Raw genomic sequence first — 17,805 nt, 5'->3', positions numbered from 1 at the left:
GGAGACTGTAGCTGATGAACTGTCTAGACTGCAGTAAGAGGTGTTGAACCTGACGGCAGGTGAATACACCTTTGCCTATGAGGACTGCAGCAGATTCTACGTCTGCTTTCAATTGCTGTATTTATTATCAGCCCCTTGCTTCTTACACTTTTCCGTGTACTTGGTATTAGAGTTTTCGACTTGCACAAATCCTTCTTTGAGCCTTTAAAAAGGATTATTGAGTTAAATTGGATCTAATTAAGATGAGCGATGGGTAGAAACTTTAAACTCTTGGATTACTTCATGACGTTATTTCAATTCGAATTAACTGTTTTCCTCCGCAGGGGGCATGACCTGAAAAGTGGGAGTTTTAGAAATTAGTTTGAATGTTTTATGGTTTTGATCGGGAAAGCAATCTGTGCTTCTTTATTGCGTCAGTTCGTGATATTATACACAGGACATTTGAGAATCAAAGTTATTTCAAATGAAACGTCTGAAAACCTGAGATCTTGTTTACGATTGTAATGTAATTCGTGTGGCAGGACTGACTCGGACGGTGTCTGATGAGGTACGAGCGTTTTTGTGGAATTCTTCTCCGAAAATGCTACCCTGACGTTAGAAACTACAAATTATTGATGTGACATAAATTGTCCGACACAGGAGCAGTTAATTATCGCTTATGTAGCCTTCTGCTCGTGTTATGTTTCGGTATATGCTATTTCCTATTGATTCTCCTTCAGTCCGATTTTAGATACTGTATTGAATGAACTACTGAGTGTCTGATTATACAATTATACCGTTGGAGATTAATAAATGGAATTATTAATTAGGGAGAGCCGGTGTGTGCATCAAAACCCTTTGAATAAAAATAAAATAATATTATAGTCTTTGCGTTTGTTTTATACAATATATATATACTGTATTGTGTCTAAATTAAATATAAACAAGGATCAGGCAAGGCATTTTTTCCATTTCTGTATTCATTCGTGATTTTATTTGATCTCGTTCAGTTTCAAATGTAAACACAACATACAGTATGCTCTTATGTAACATATACATAAACCAACAAAACAAAATCAGAGCAAAGTTTACAGTGAAGAATTCAGTCTACAGCTGAGAGTCAGCTCTGACAGACAGCGTTTTCTGCTGCTCATAATAATCCTGCAGCGAAGATCAGTCAATCCCATATTCTTCATTTTTATCGTCTCACTGATTTCGAAATTCCCCCATTTGACCAAATAGTACAGCGAATAACATTTCATGACATGGAAGAAAATGTTCGTTAGTGCTCAGTAAATCATTAGTTGAACCTGAAATCTTAAAGAATGGAATTGATGTGACACGAACATACACCTTTTAGTGTCTGATGGATCTAAGCAAAACAACAGTAACCTACTGGACATACTGTTTTTTTAAATTGAGTATGTTCGTTTTATCAGGCATGGGGATTCTAAGGGTTCTGCAGTTTCTGAAAACGGAAGGGGAAAATATACTGGGAAAATTTGGTGCCTCCCTGCACCTAACTCAGGAACTGTTAGTCAAACAGCTATTAAAATACAGCGGGGTGTGGCATGTCAGGCACAAAGCTTTTTAGTCTTCATTAATTCCTTAGTTGATTCCAGAGCTTATTTTGAATTCATTTCTCATGAGAGAAATGGGACTGACAGCAGGATACTGCCAGACTACACACAGCTGGCACTGTGTTAAGTTTCCTACAGGAAACCTTTAAATACTGGAGTTCCTTTTAGGCAGGTCTCCTGATATACATGATGGAGGAAAGGCTTGGCTACACATACAGTATCATCTGAACTGAACCCCTGTTTCTATTCGTTTACTACTGAGAATTTGAAGGCACCAATTGGACAAGAAGCTAATTCAGTTTCATCTGACAGTGAGTTGCACTTCAGGGAGGTAATTGAATGTTAAGGGCATACTGAAGATTTTGAAACAGTACATGCATTTCATATTTAACACTAATGAATAATTCATCCATTCATTTTCAGTAACTGCTTAGCCCAAAACAGTATAAACCCTTGAGTCTAAACTGAAATATATTTCAGTTTATATTAAATAATATGTATAATCAGACAGTATAATGGTCAGATTTATAAAAACAATTATTCTGTTATAACCAATAATAAAGATGTGAACATCAGCAATTACTGTAAATTAAATATATTCATTTGCTTGCTATTTTTCACAATGATAATTTTACAAGTTACAGTCTTACTGATTCAGTGTTACCTAACAATTAACACAGAACCTATATTGGTTTTTAGAATGCGTTTTCCATAGCATGTCATGTCTGAGTTAAAGAACTTTACACATGCACACAATATTTGGTCAACAGCACATTGAAAATCTATCCATCCATTTTCTAATTTCGTCTTCCAATTCAGGGTTGTGGAGGGAGTTGCAGTCTATAATGGCAAGCAATAGGCACAGGGCAGTGTACGCCCTGGACAAAATGCCTGTCCATCACAGTCATAAACACAGAAACATACACACACCAGGGCCAGTTTTGCTAATTAACCTATCAGCATGTTTTGTACCAGAAACCACAGTACCTTTACCTTTACCCTCTGCATAGATATAAGAGGCCTAGCAAACCATGGCACAAACTCAGACTTAGATGTTTTTTGAAGACCTTGTAGGTTAACATCCACCTGGCCCTCCTGGGGTATTAAATTATTCTCATGTGGCTCAACTGACCATCCTGATTTTTGTGCTCTGAAGTCCCCTTCTTAAAAGTCTCCTATGGATGTTTGATCCTGCCGTGCCGGAAGACAGAGTTCACTTCTTGTCAGCAGTTTAATGGAGCGACCGCATTCACAGAAGCATCTAGGAGCTGTAGAAACGAAGTATGTCTTTGAAACCTACATTTAAATAAAGAAAAAAACACAATATATTTTTTTAATCTTTTCTGTTCATGTGTGTTTCATAAGAAAGTAACAGACAAGGTGTCTGTCTGTCTCATAAATGAAATGAAAGGAATGTTCTGCCATAATGTAGTTTTGATAAGGGTGTAGGATAATAATAAGGTACCAACCATCATCACTGATGTAGCTTCATTTTAGCAAAGAAAGACAAGTTTAATTAAAACGTATGAAGTGAACATGAAGCCTGTACTATCCAGTAAGGCTTGTAAAAGAAAGTGTAGAATTAGTTTGTGAAGGCAAAAACAAATCTCCTTTATGAAATAAAACATTTAGCTTTGAAATATATCCTGATGGAAAAAAGAAACGCAACACCTCCTCTTCAACACTCTGGCCCTCCCGTCTGCGTGGAACAGGCTGAAGAGTTGACTCATCCGTGAGGAGGACCTGATGCCACTGCTGACGAGAGTCCTCTGTCTCAGGTTGTGAGCAGAGGGCCTCTGACAGGTCGCCTTGCTCTAAGGCCAGCAGCATGGAGCCTCACTGACCTATCACTGATGCGGGCATTGTGTCTGCCGGCAGTTTCAGCAGCTGTAGGGTGGCAGATCTGAAACGATCTCTCAGATGGACGAGTCTGATGTGTCAGTCTGGCTCTGGTATGGTCATCTGTCCTTCTGGTCTGCTGAAACCTTCTCTGCACTTCTTGTGAAAGTTCATAAGCTATAACTATCATATTCTCATTCCAGAAAATGTTGCGTTTCTTTTTTCCATCATTACATTATCCTGAGGTAAAACCACTTGGGCGGCAGCCTTTTGTAATCCTCTTCATCCGAGAATTTTTGCAAAGACTGTTTCATTTCTTTAACCGATATTTAGCGGTCCGTATCAATCACATCATGACATATAAGACACAGGTTCGGAGTGGATTGGAAGATCCACATTCTGTGTCGCCCTGACCTAAAGGTGAAGGTGAAGAGAGATCTTATGAACAGACCAAACTCTTTTCGATAAAGACAGAACCTTGGAGCATTGAGAAGTGGAGAAAAGGCGCTCTGGGGTCATGGTTACTCACGTTGATCTTTCTACCGCTTACATCCTGGTCCTCTCCACCAGGGGATTGTGGGTAGGCTGGGCGTCGCGTGCGGGGCTCTGACTGGAAGCTGCCTCCTCCACTCTGGCTGCCCTTGGCGCTGCTCTGCCGGCTGCTGCCGATGGAGAAGCACGCGGAGGCAGAGACAGGGGCCTTCCTCGGGCTGTCCGCCGTGACTGCGGAGCTGGTGGAGCTGGCGGCGGGCGTACGAAGAGCCCTCCCTCTGGGGGCCAGCTTCTTCTTCATGAGGAGAGCGAATTGTTTCTTCTCCTCGTTCAGCTGGCGCACGCGGCTCAGCTGCTGCTGCTCCAGTTTCCTGAGGGTCTGGGGGGCAGAGTGGGAGTTGGAAAAGCAATTAGACTGCGGGACTGGGATGCGAGCGAAGATCTCAGAAGCTAAGCAAGGCTGGGGCTGGTGAGGCCTGGGATGGGAAAAAACAGGTTTCTGCTGAAAGTGGTGGTGGACCAGTAGGTGGCGTCCTTCCCTCTAAACCAGAATTGCCAAACCCATATTCAATATTTAAATATTCAATATTTATTGCCATACCAACTTAGTTGTTAGGGATGTGCCTCAGTGTGCTCATAACGGTTAAACAATAAGACAATAACAACAACAACAAAAACATTAACATTAACCTTAAACACAACATAGTACAACGCCATAAGGTAACAAGAAAGAATCGTACACAATAAAAAAATAAAATACTGGTGCATTAATGGGGTTTATAGTCCATTTACATTGTCAATAGTCATCATAAAGTACTAATGTGTAAATGGAAAGCTGTTCAGTATCCGGATAGCCTTACAGTAAGTACTATGCCTCAATATGATCACCAGGGACCCTCTGCTATAAGAGATGCCGTCATTTGAACGACGTGTTAAAACGAGATCCGGACAGTGGCGGTGATGATCCCTGGCATTGTTTCTCCTTTTCCTGGCTAAGTTCAAGCTAGGCCTTGCACAGCCTTACCTAAATGTCCTCATTTATTCTATTGGTGGAGCAATTTCTCACTTCTCCGCACTACTAGTGGGCCTCCTAGTGCAGAACAGCTTCAGTGGTGAATAAGGTACAGTAGGTTCCCTCCCCAGTCTATGGGGGTTCTCTGGGATGAAAGGTTACAGAAATGCAGGGAATTGTGATTGTTATTGGTGTTAGGAGCAAGGTTCCAGCTTGTCTATGAAGCCAATGCTGCCTGATGGGATTTCTTTTTCACTTGTAACACAAGTCAGACCGAGGACAAAATGAGTCATTGTGAAATTACTTGAACAATTCAGACAGTGACGGGGTTTCCTCCAATATCCTGAAAATAGCACACAAATGGACATTTAGGCAATCGTTAAGTATTTTCGTATAAAATCACCTCTCCATAGACGAGTCAGTGGCTATTTCAAACAAAGTAACCATCAGCAGGGATCTGCTTAGATTGCCTTTCATACCTGTTCGGATCGCGGTTAGTTGCTCGTGTGTCGTGTTTTTCCTTTGTTTCCTTCGGGACATTGTGTTTTTGCAGTGGATTTCCTGGGAATTCACAAAAGACCCTGAACAGACCGAAAGGCATTTTCTCACCCCTAATTGTCACGAGTCAAAGGTCTGGTTGCCTTCTTAAAGCCAGCTAAATTCCTCAACTATCGGTTGTGTTGCCTCCCAAAAATAGATGTGCCAAGTCTAGCAAGTTATTTTTTTTAGGGAATGTTTTTCTTTGGGGGGGGGTCTGACATTTGCTGTTTTGTTTGCAGAGTGGGGATGGGTGCATAGAAGTTATAACAACTGAAATTCCAATTGGAAAATGAGGATGATGACCTCCTTGAGGGTTATAGTTTAACATTCGCTGGAATGTGTTACCTCTTAGTCAAGTATCAAAGGTTAGTGCTGCGTCCGGAGAGACCAGGAAAAGTTTCCTTGTTTTGGTCTGTGGAACTGGTGTCTAAGGAATAGCTTTGCCGACTTTTGAATGACATAAATAAAAAAAGATTTTTTCCTTCTTGACTTTGAAACACAAGGGTGTCCCACGTGTTTTAGAGGGGAGAGTTATTTCCAGTGACTCATGTGGAATCAGCATAGTGCACTGCCTCGTCCTTTAGAATCTGATTTGCTGTTGCCCGGGATACATGAACTGAGGTTGACCACTGAGATCATCGATTACCTTTTGGAAGATATTGTTTCAAGTTTGTTTTTTTTCCTCCTCATGAGGCAACTTGTAAGAGGACATTGAGTTTTGTTGTTAACCACAGAGGTTTTGAATTTTTCAGGTGTAAAGTACTCAGATATCCATGTCTCTAAAAGAAAGCTTGATTTTGTTGGTAAGGGGGTTTGAATTTGCATCCCCAGTCAAAGAACTGCAACAACTGAGCCAGGCCCATCTTCGTCTGAGCAGGGCTGGCTTAGTCACGTCTTTCGAACATTGCCCAATTCTTGACTTGCCAAGTCACAAACGAGATTCTGAACGTCACTTTTGAAAAACACTTGGCAGAAATGGATTAGGGTGTTACTGTCGAGTAAAGCCGTTAAGATTTAAAGATGAAAATCAATCATTCTAAAGCTAATCAGGACCGATAGCAATACCAATCTTAAAGGCGCAGTACGTGAGAACATAAAACAGTGCAGAAAAAATAGAAAACTACATGCGTGTAGTGTATTACAAATATCACACCCTGGGTTAAAATGAAAATGAATGCTGGAGTCAAATTTGTATATTAAACCAAATTCGCTTTGGGAAACAATAGGCTAGGTAAAAATAAGTTTATCGCGAAAGACGGCTTGTTGACAGGGAAAGTTCAAATACTGAAACTACAGCAGAACTGAAAAAGCAAACAATTCAACCGAGTTTGATGAATTACAGATCACATCCATAGTTACCCTGAAACGCGCATTGTATGTGGCGATCACATATACCGTACTATAACGTGCTGTAACAAAAGTGGTGAAAGTGGTACACCATATTCACTGACATTACAAACGCACAATTACTGCTAAGCGGGGTACAGTATATTGGACATCTCGAAAATGCGGTGCGCTTGATCCTTAGTTCCAATGGGCACACAACTAGAGCTGTGACCTTAACATCCCTGACCTGCCCAAGCCATGAAAACACTTTAAGAGCTTTACCTTCACCAGAAGTTTCTGTTCCTTGATGAAGTTGTTATTCACGGACTGGGAAGCCGTCATCAGATCCGACGCGCAGAGCGAGTAGATCGGGTCGTTGCTGTACAGAAACGAGAGGGAGAACGCGGGATTCCCATCCATTGTCGCGGGGGAGCTGTAAGGAGCTGAGTGCGGTAAAGCGGACACGCTTGCAGACGCTGTCCGGGGAGGGGGTGATGGGGATTGTCGTGGGGTGTTCTGTGCGTGGGGTCGTGAGTCCTGATGCGCATCTTCGTGAGGGTCTCACTCTTTTTTAATCCTCCATCTGTTTGTGTAAACTGGTTGTGGTTTCGCCAGCTCTAGTTTTATCCCCGCGTAGGGAGTTATATCGCTCTGGTAACAGCCAAATGAGGCTAAACATTAGCCTGGACTTTAGTATGAGGCTCTGGTTAATTTTAACAGGTGCCCCCATACCACGATTACAGGAATACTTCCCTTTTCTGTTGTTCTTGCTTATGTTTTTTTTAAATCAAATTAACAGCTGTAGACGTCGAGCTACTTTTTCAGTCTTTTTTTTTCTCTTGTATGAAAATACTAGTGATGCTGTAACACCAAATGTGCCCATAAAAGATGACTTTGGAAAATGTTAGGCTACACTTGTCCTAATCTGTGCGATAGCGTGCGAGGTTGACCGTCAGATTAAACATTAAACTTCCTTTGACTAGTTAAGTTCTCCTCTTTAAAGGCAACTTGGTAACTCTTATGAGACAACTCCCCATTCATTGCATTATTTCCCAATTTCCAAGTGTTTGTTTCACTTTTGCCTATGCGTGCCTGTGGTTAGCGTGCTTTAGATCATGTTGTATCAGCGCGATGACAAGATGCGTTTCCGCTGCAGAAGTTTCTAAGGAAACACGGTGGAACAATATTACTGTGGAGGGGTGTGGAAAAGCACAGTGACAGTGTGTTATAACCAAAAAACTATTGCAGACGATGCGAAAATAGCAAGACTATGTTTACCATGATAAACATCCACAAAAATTTAACATACAATAAGAAGATAGTTTACAAGCGAGAGTACTGGCTCATCTATTGCGCCTGGTGGCTAGTTCTGCTACAAGAGAGAATAATGCAACGATGTAAGAAAAGATTACGTCGTATCTGTCTTGGTAGTGGTAATCCAATTAACTACTAAAGAATTAAAAAAATAACTAAGGACCCAATTCACAAATGGACATTAAGAGACCTGGGAACAGGTGGAGCGTCTTTACACAGAGGGTGGTAGGTGTATTGAACATCCTGCTCAGCCATGAATTCCTCGGGCCTTCAGGAAAGGTTGGGAGCCCCGATCAATCACCTACACGTAACAGAATAGGTCGCCTGCAACCTCCCCTTTCTTCTCCGTAATGTGTAATCAACGACAATAAAAGAGCAGGAGGAAGTCGTTTGTTTGCTCTCACGCCGAGGTTCCACATCCCGATTTTATTCTCTTGGGTCTAATTTGAACTGAAAAACCGAGCAACATGCCTTCTGCAGTTTTTCCGCCTGCGGGATATTGTGGCTCGTCTTCAGCTTTAATAGATGACCAATTTCGGGAGGCCCCCTTTAAATATCCCCGAATTTAGGCACCAGAGCAAATGAAACGCATAAGCGAGAAAGTCGCCAAAGAGCAAGACGGCATCAGAATGCGTATTTGTCGAAGAACATTGTTTAAATCGATGCCATTTTTTTAAAAAGAAAGCATCGCTTAGACGTCCTTTTGTCACCAAGTGCTCTATTGTAAGTCCGCCTCTCGTTGCCTGCCTGATGTTTATTGAGGTTGCCGGAGCAACACACCCCGCCTATGAGGCCGGTTTTCCACCGGGATCCCGTCTGCAGCTGCGGCTCAAACAGACGCCAGATGTTGCCAAAGAAGGCAGGGAAGTTTTCAGCCCTGGTTTCGCCGAGGACCTGGTGCGGCGGTGTGACTAACGGACGGAAGAAGCGCAGGTTATCCCACGGCTAAGGTTAGCGGAACATTGGTTTCGAGTGGCCCGGGGGGGAGGGGAAGGGATGTGACTATTTTCGGGTGGATTTCCACGCCGAGATCGCGGCGTGAATTTTTTTTTGTCGGAGGGGGGAGGGATTTTGGAGCTCAGACCTCCACCATTCCGTGCGCGGAATCAATGCGAGGAAGTATCTTTTCGCAAACGCTTTTGTAATCGGGATATAGAAAGCGGTGACAAAGTAGCAGGCGCTACGATCGCAGAATAGCATCCGTGTAAGGTGTTGTTTTGTTTTGCATTTTCTGTTTTTTTTTTAACTATGATTTAGCTCAGTGTAGCAGCTGATGTATCAGCTGTCTGCGTGTTTTGAGTTTCGCTTTTTCGGTAGCTTGATTTCCGAAATCTGCAGGTTAGGTATAAGCGTTTACAGGTCATCAATCGCTCAGGTCATTAGGCTGAGCAATCCCGTGTCTCGTTTTATCTCCTCATTATCCTAGATCTTGTACAGAAACACGTTTTTCACGGCTGGTTTACCGTCGTGGTCTACGTGTTTCTTGGTTTTGAGAAGTGGGGTTTTTCCCTGTCCATTTGAAATAAGGTGCTTTTTCTCCCCTACAGATTTAATATTTGGTAAAAGGTGCACGTTACATAAATCATTATTTGGTATTTTTGGAGGAGGACTGAAAAAACTAAACACATTCTATGCCGTATGTCTTGATTAGAAAAATATATTGAAAATCGAAATGTTTGGAGCGGAATATCAACCAAGCACGTTTTCAACCGGAGTTCCTATCAGCTAGTTCTTTAGGGAAGACATTGATAGGCTCAGCGGTCTTGTAAATGAATTCTTACAGACTGTCTTGCACCCAGGTGTGAATGAACATGTGTGTATATATATATAGACAATATAAATACAGCGGTGTGATTTTCAGTCCAGTGAGCTCCGATGCCGTTTTAAACTGGTAACTTTAATTGCAAGAATTTGCTTTTAAATAGTAAATTTTAGATTTCAGAGTGAAAGTAAAAAGAAAAGGTTGAATAAACGAGTACAATCAAATAAGAATGTTTCAGCCATTCGGCGGTGAAGTTTAATGCAGTCACATTTCTTAAATAAGAAATTTCTGATCATTTTTTACCGCCAGGTGGCAGAAATATCAGCTATTGGCAAGGGTTTGTGTGCCTGGACCCTGGACATACCGTCTGCAATAAATATTTTACATATCATTTGTATTTTACCTCCAGCGTTGTGTTTCAACTCACGGAATATAGTGAAATTTATTAAACACAAATTAACCTCGACCCGCCGTAGCCGGCTCATTGACTGTTCTAATCTAGCTCTTTTTTTTTACGATTCCATGCTTTCTGGGGAGTTTGTATTTTCTGTTTTTCATCTGTTGTTGTTGGGATAAAGCAACATGAAGTTGAAGTCATGTAAAAGCTAACAATGAGACGTGTTTTCGATGAGTTTTGCACAAATTTCCAGAACAGCGTTCAACCTCGGAAGTCTACGTCAATGATCAAACCTTTAACCTATTTTTAAACAAATTACTAATTTATGCTGTAACAGTGGCGGTAATAATGATGACGGTGATAATTGCAGCCTTGTCTAGGAGCAAGAAGCGGTTAGTTCAACTTTGAAATATAAAAAGAAAGCAGAAATGGTATAACATTAGAGCCTTCTTCGGGTAACTGAAAAAGACGCCACAGGTGAAATATTGTGATCTTCGTGTTGTAATCCATAGTGCGTAGTGTTTATTTGCTAATTTGGTTTAGTTTTAGTTTTGACCAGGGTGGAATAATATTCTGAGAAGATCATTTGCGTGATCCAGTATTGCAAAGCCTGTTATGATCCCTGCTGCTCCTCAACCAAAATGGGACAGGCTTTTAAAACGTGGACTGTGTTTCGATCCGACTGAAATAAAACATTGATTTTGCCCCCGTCACGAATGGGATATGTGTTTCATAATGCATTACCAAAGGAGATTTTAAGCACATCTGTGGACATACAGGACGCTGTGTGTTGAATGGATTTGAGTGTAAAATAGTGTTTTCATAGCTCTTGTTCTGGGTCTTTTCAGAAAGCAGGGAAAGCTCATAAAGAAAGCAAATGTCCTCCTGTAGGTCACTGTATTGGCCATATACAATTTATTGCATTAGGAATTTGACTTTTTGCAGACCCCAGCTTGCTCTCCATGAGACACACAGACAGGGAGAGAAGCTGGGGGTCAGAGTGCAGGGTCTGTCATTTATACGGTGCCCCTGGAGCAGCAGGGGCTAAGGGGCCCCTTGCTCAGGGGCCCAACGGAGTAGGATTCCTCTGCCGGCTGCAGGATTTGAACTGGCAAACGTCTAGCCACAGGCGCAGATCCTTAGCCACAGTGCCACCGCTCTGCCCCAACGGGTGCAAGGCAGGATACTCACTGGACGAGATGCCAGTCCATCACAGGGCACCCACAGACACAGATTCACTCGCACCAGGGCCAATTTTCCCAGAAGCCAGTTTACCTACCAGCATGTCTTCGGATTATGCCAGGAAAGTGTCGCAGGCCTGCTGGGAGCTCAGAGGAGGCCCGGGCCATTTCACAGGGTGAGCCCCCCTCATTGTTTGGGAAGAGGGGTAAGAAATATTGTTATGTAAAGAATGGCATGATGGGAAGATTAACGGGTAGATTCGGCTCTGAAAGGGGGATGTTTTTTTTACAGCCGTGGACTTTAGTCGAGAATCACAGTATATGGTAAAAGTTCCAAATTTGACTTAAGTCAAGAAACACAGCCAAAGGGTTGAAGTGGAGGACCACGCACCCTTGGATGAGGTGAGGCCCCCCTGTGAGGTGAGGCCTGGGCCAAATAGCCCTGCTGGCCCCCCCTCTCATAGGGCCTGACAGGGAGAACATGCAATCTCCACACAGACAGCACCACAGGTCCAGGATTGAACCCAAGGGGCCAGCACTGCGAGGCAGCCGTGTTACCTGCGCCGCTGTGCAGCCCACTCTTGTAGCTGCTGAGCTTATGTGGCATCAGGGGAATCACGTCTGTTAACAATAGCTATGCGTCCGCATGACTTGGGAAAAGTAAAAGAATTCTAACCATGTCCTCGTCTGTTTCTCTCAGGCGATTGCAGTTGTCTTGGACAGATTTTCACCTCGGTTTGTGCGGAATGGATGTGGTGTGTTTCATCTTGGTTTAGTGCAAAGTTGACAAATTGGAGGTATAAGGGCTGAAGGTCACCACACCCGCTGTGTGTAGAACCTTCATTGTGTCTTTTGACCCAGTGCCTCGCCAGGAGAGAGATAGAACAGGTCTGTGCTGTGCTGACCTTGTTCTCCCTCTAAGGCCTCTGTATATGTGGGCAACACAGGTGACCCCTTGCTGAAGCAAAGCACATTTTCTCTGTGCCACACCCCTTGCTCTCTCAGTGCTCTAGGCTTGTGATCCAGCCAGCTGCTGTCTGGTATCAATAAATCTGTTATTAAAGCACATTTGCTGCCTTGCCTTGCAAAATACTCGCCCAGTCTGGGTTTCCCAGTCGACAAGGCCGAACCAGCAAGATGATGGCAAGTTTCAATGCGGGGGCGGTTTGAAAACGAGGGTGGATCGGTAATGGGGGGGCTGCCAGGCAGCTTCTGTCCAGCGAGAACCTCGTGTCTTAGTCGAAGATAAAGCTTCGCACAGGGGCGGATTCAGACAAGATTTCTTTCCTTTTGCGCCCAGTAAGATTCTGAGTGTGGAAACTGATTCCCATTGCAAAAACAGGAGGTTCTGCCACCCAGATTGCTGCACTGAGGATGTGACTAAACAGACACCTTCCCATTGCCTCTATATGGGGGGTATTGGTGCTAAACACCGCCATAATTGGGACAACAGCTAGTAACCTTATCTCTTTATAAAGGTCTCGGCTGTACTCGTGCAATGTAAAAAGCGTAGAAACACAGCAGTGACCTGGGGATAAAGTTGAGGTCTTGTCTGGAATGTGGCTCTGTCGTCGTGTCGTGGCACCATGAGAGGAGCAGTCCTCTTCGGAAGCAGTAGAGGCAGGTACTGGCTCGATGTACTGTATACATTTCCCTTAAATCAAATCGCCAGTTTGTAAAGACGGATCGACAAACAGGTTCAGAGCAGTTTAAAGTTAATTGGTCTAATAAAGTCTTAGCCATTCACGCTGCCTGTGTTCTCATTTCATTTCAGCTGTGGAAGTGATCCAAATGAGGTTGTTTTAGCACATCTAGAAACTGACGACTCAAATAGGTCCCATGAAACCCACTAGATTGTGGCTCTCCAGGACCAGGGTTGGCCATCGCTGGTCTAAAGGGCCTCCATCCTGACAGAGGTTCACTAGCTCTTTCCATTGACCTGCAGTGTACACGTGTCCCATCAGTGATAATGCATCTTGTGTGTTCACATGTACCCATATCATATCCGGCAGCTTTTGTGCAGGGGGAGTCTTTGACCTTAACAATCATGTCTTTCACTCTTTATTTTTTTGTTCTTTTTTTCTTTTGGGTTCATTGCAATTGCTTAATACATACTGATGTTGTGTTAGCTACAGTATGTTTTTCCATAAAAAAACCCCGTCCAAACAAGTGGCAATGGAATTTTTATATGAGTTTATCATCCTATTGAGCCATTTTCAACACACACCTATCTTTGGTAAGGCTGTATACATTTTTGTAGACTGATTGATTGCTGGACACATGCATTTTTCTCTGGCCCTTTTTATAGAGTTACCCGACCAGCGCTGAAAACCTCAACAGTGGTCGTCTTGTGCTGTACCTATTATTTTAATCTTCATGCGGAGGGAAATTCATTGCATTCCCTGTTTTTTTTTTCATGGGATAGTAGATGGATTTTTTTTTAGCTGTGTCACTTTTTGTCAGGAGTTAAAGCCTCTCTCATCCTCGTGATCAGCTTGCTGCCTGAAAGCAGGAGTGGTTTGTTATAAAAGAGCCACAGATCGGGCAAGATTAAGAAGCACTGCCACATTGTACCACATTGCCTTTAGACAACCTTTAGACCAGATCTCATTGGTGTGGGTAAGGGTGACATTTCCATATAGCACCCTTAAATTTGCTTTGTATCTGCGATTAAAGGATATTTTCTCTCCTATACAACGTTTTCCTTAGTCCCAACAGCATTTAGCAAACACTTATGCATAATTGATTTTTGTTTAAACAATTTTTTTTCTCAAATTTATGAGGGATTCCCAACTTTTTATTCATTTTAAGAAGATGTGCTACTACAGAGCTATAATTCTGGACTAATTGTGATGCAGCTTGCTGAGGAAACATGATCCTGGAAGTTCATGTTGTTTTCCCATGTCTTCTCCTGGCCAGTACAGAATATTCCACTAGTATGTACTTGTTTTACCTTTATAAGCAACATATTTAAAATATAGAGAGGAATATTCTGTCAATCCGAATTCAGAATATCAGAGATGCGATGTGCTCCGAATACAAGGGGAGTCTTTGCCAGCAAGTTGTCTAATTTGTAGTGCAAGGAAGTTCATAGAAGTTAAACATTCATACTTTGTTATGGGATTGGTGATATTGGCGTGATCTTTGTGGTTTTCTGTGCCGTGTAGAGATGAAGCACACTTCCGCCTTGGATCTTTATGGGAGCTCGTGTGTTTTACTTGAATTGGCGGTTCAGACGTGCTCTTCTTAAAGGAAGCCTTGCTGTGAAGTGCGGACGGTTTGCAAGATGGAGGCAGGCTGAAGCGGGTCCTTTGTGCGGTGGCTCTGTGGCTGTGAGCCTGTGGCTGGAAGGTTCCTGGTTCAAATCCCTCGGCAGCTTCAGGGCTGCTGTACCATGGCTGTCCCTGTGCGCTGACCCCCAGCTTCTCTCCCTGTCTGTGTGTCTCATGGAGAGCAAGTTGGGGCTAATAAGGTGATCTTATCTTATATTCTGGCTACTAGTGCTGCAGGTGGTTTTCACTTAAGTCGTCAGGAGCTCTTCTCTTCTCATATTGGATTTCAGCAGATATTCCTACAGGAGTTTGCTGGGTAGGTGAGTTCCCACATGGACTACAAGCTGCATAAGACCAAATCAGCAGGGGGCTGGGTGAAAAACGGTGATGGTCTTTTACAAATATGATTAAGAGATGATGGGCCGCCCGTGTGATTTTTTTTTAAATGAATAGGATAAAAGGCAGCCGCAGTTCGTGGAAACAGAAGACACCTTGCTGATGTGGTTTTTTTTAATTCTTCCTGCTCAGGAAAGGCGCTGTTTTCTCCCTCTTTACGATTCTTTGCAAATCAAATTACCTCCCCGCCTACGTCCTCCTGGATGAGCTGGAGCGAGGGATGGTGCCACTGTGTGGGATTTGTTTGCTCGTTAAGGAAAAAGAGCCCGGAAAAAAACGGGACTTGTGAAGGGCAGAGGAACCTGGGGAGAAACGTGCATCTGGATGGATCCAAAATAAACTGGCTTGGATGGATTAATGGATTATGAAGCTCCAATCCCCCCCCCCCATCTGAAAAGTTTGCTCTCACCGTTTTTTTAATTAAATCTGAGTGTGTGGTAAGTGGAGAAGCTACACGCTTTGACATTGTTGTCTCCATGGCTATAATTAAAAAGGAGAAAAGTGCCCGTTGTGTTGGAGAACCAAATGGTATTGGTATGCCTTTACTTTTCTGCAGTAAGAAAATAAAGTTGTTGTTTTTTTTTTAAAAAGGTATCTGCAGGTTAGAGCAAAACAAATTAACAAAGCATTTTGCTCCTGTGTACATTTTGCTCCATTTTGTTTCTCTTTGGAAAAACAGAATCCATTTTAAATCCTGAAAATATGTTCAAGTGAAAAACAGTAGTTGTCTTTGTTTTCCATGCCTGTGTTGTCTCTGGCTTGATTACTATTTACATTTCCTTTTTTTAATTAAGGTTAATTAGGAACTTTCACAATTCACGTTATTTCTAAAAATGAATTGTTTGAAGTCCTAGATTACTCCATAGAATACTTTAATCTCAAGGTTTCAGAGAACACTTACTTGCTTCAAAAGGATATTTTCAGTGGGCTTACTGTATTATTAGAATTAATGCAATGTAACATTTCAACATTTTTATTACAATCATCTGACAATCTATTAACTGTTCTACCGTTTCTCTAGCCACAGCCAAAGTTGTTTTGGAAACATTTTGTTTTCGTTGCACAGGATTTCTTTGACATACTCCAGTGTATGGAAGGAATGAAGAGTTGAAACATCCCTGGCCCAGATCCAGAAAGAACCCAGCAAGAGGCATTTCACTTTGAATGAACTCCTTAAAAATAGTGGCATTCTTTTCAACCTTAATCGCTAATTTCTGGGCACGGCTTTGCTGATAGATATATTATATCCTGTATCTGTTTCTTGCTTGGAGCTGTTAGTTTCTTTAAATATATTATATATGTGTCACATTATTTTACTTTGGTTTTGCCAAGAGCTCTTTTTTTGAAGTTTCTCTTTAGTTTGGATTAAGATCAACATTGCAGTTATTCCTGTGCATTACCTGAAATTGTGCCTTGAACTCTTTTTAAAGCGCAAAAATACCACAAAGCAATCGGCCACCAAGTAAGCAGTCCTGCAAGAGGACTTTACGCTTTACACACAGAGTGGTGGGAGTCTGGAGCAAGCTGCTTAGCCATATTGGTGAAGTTGTTACACTGGCTTCTTTCAAGTGGTGGATGATAAGTAAGTAAATAAGCTACAGAAACTGGTAGAATGACCTCCCTTTTTCTGATGTTCTTATATGCAGAGCTTGATACATACTGGCTTTCCATTAGTTACATCTGGTTACTTTACAACAGCCACTGACTCATGAATATACCAGACTCAGATCTCCGACTTTTCAGGGAAGGTGTGGGGGAGTGAGAGGAGATTTTCCACATGTTTTAGGAGCCTCACCATTATTTTCCTGGACTACAGCAGATTCTGCCATGCTAGACTGGTTGCAAGTGTAATTAATTCCACATCGTATTGTGTTTGTATAAAGAGCCCCTTTCCCACTTGTATCTGAAGGCTGCTCTCTTTGTGAGCTAATGTTTAAAAATGAATAATGAAAAATGCTTAAAAAGACTTTATGCAAACAATTCAAAGTGTAACCGGCTTCATGAGGTCAGTTGATGGAGTATCTTGAATACTAAGATGCAAGTATAAAGGCTTTTTCTGACTAAAAGACAAAATACAGTGCAGTGCTCAAAGGACTTCAAGTCTCTGAGGAGGCTGCTATTCATTCTTTTAAAGAACTCTTGGATGCTGTCCGCCTGGGTATTTAGAATCTGAGAAGCACTGTGACATTTGAAGTTTGAGTAGCTGGGTTCATATGCACTGGGAGCAGGGCTGTGGGATTGAGGTCTTACCTAGTGAACTGGATTGATATTCCGAGAAATGATTTTGCTTTGTTTAGACCTGAAACTTTTTCATGGTTTTGCTCATGAATTCTCTTAGTGCGCCATTTACAGTGCCACAGCGAATTAAAGCAAGTGCTTTACTCACAAAGTGGACAGATGAGTCTGGGAAAGTGGAGTCTTCACGGTTTTTTAGAAAATCTTTCCATAGACTCATGAAGTTGAGAAAAAAACTATCCCAGCCTTATCAAGGCAAATGTGCTTTACTTTAGTACCAAACAATAGGAGAGTCCGATGCCTGGTGTTAGCTTATGTAAGAACTAGAAGACCTAAAAACCCACAATGGACCAGTTCGCTATGTCGTCCATCAGTGCGCTAACTCAGTGAATCATTTCCACCCTCATTTCATCCCTGACCACTGTGAAGCCAGTAAAGTGGTCTTTACTGCCCACGGGTACCAACTGGCATTTTAGTGAT

At 42.4% G+C, this 17,805-nt stretch overlaps 2 protein-coding genes across 4 annotated transcripts in view; one reads left to right on the top strand and one right to left on the bottom strand.

The window, feature by feature from the left end:
- Positions 1–941: 941 nt before the first annotated feature.
- Positions 942–8,728, bottom strand: LOC148648055 (uncharacterized). Of its 2 annotated transcripts, none has more exons than XM_088607988.1 (3): positions 7,051–8,728; positions 3,928–4,269; positions 942–2,855 (listed from the first exon to the last, which is right to left on the bottom strand). In XM_088607988.1, exons 1-3 carry the CDS (start codon positions 7,186–7,188, stop codon positions 2,724–2,726), a joined length of 612 nt encoding a protein of 203 aa, XP_088464114.1. In that variant the 5' UTR covers positions 7,189–8,728; the 3' UTR covers positions 942–2,723. The 2 variants fall into 2 exon arrangements, with proteins under 2 accessions (XP_088464114.1, XP_088464115.1); XM_088607989.1 differs by having other exon boundaries at positions 2,718–2,827.
- A 155-nt stretch (positions 8,729–8,883) lies between these two features.
- The window catches only part of pkig (protein kinase (cAMP-dependent, catalytic) inhibitor gamma), a 38,925-nt gene continuing 30,003 nt past the window's right edge, over positions 8,884–17,805 (top strand). Inside the window, exon 1 of one of the 2 annotated variants that reach the window (XM_088607990.1) lies at positions 8,884–9,032. The gene's annotated coding sequence lies outside the window, so the exon portion shown is untranslated. Of the gene's footprint in view, positions 9,033–15,329; positions 15,528–17,805 lie in introns of those variants that run through there. The other variant, XM_088607993.1, reaches the window with a different exon arrangement.

Source organism: Lepisosteus platostomus, chromosome 15 (genome assembly GCF_059453375.1).
Source record: "Lepisosteus platostomus isolate fLepPlt1 chromosome 15, fLepPlt1.hap1, whole genome shotgun sequence".
Lineage (NCBI taxonomy): Eukaryota > Metazoa > Chordata > Actinopteri > Semionotiformes > Lepisosteidae > Lepisosteus > Lepisosteus platostomus.
The sequence above is the reverse complement of the archived record's forward strand: the minus strand, read 5'-3'. Positions and strand labels throughout refer to the sequence as shown.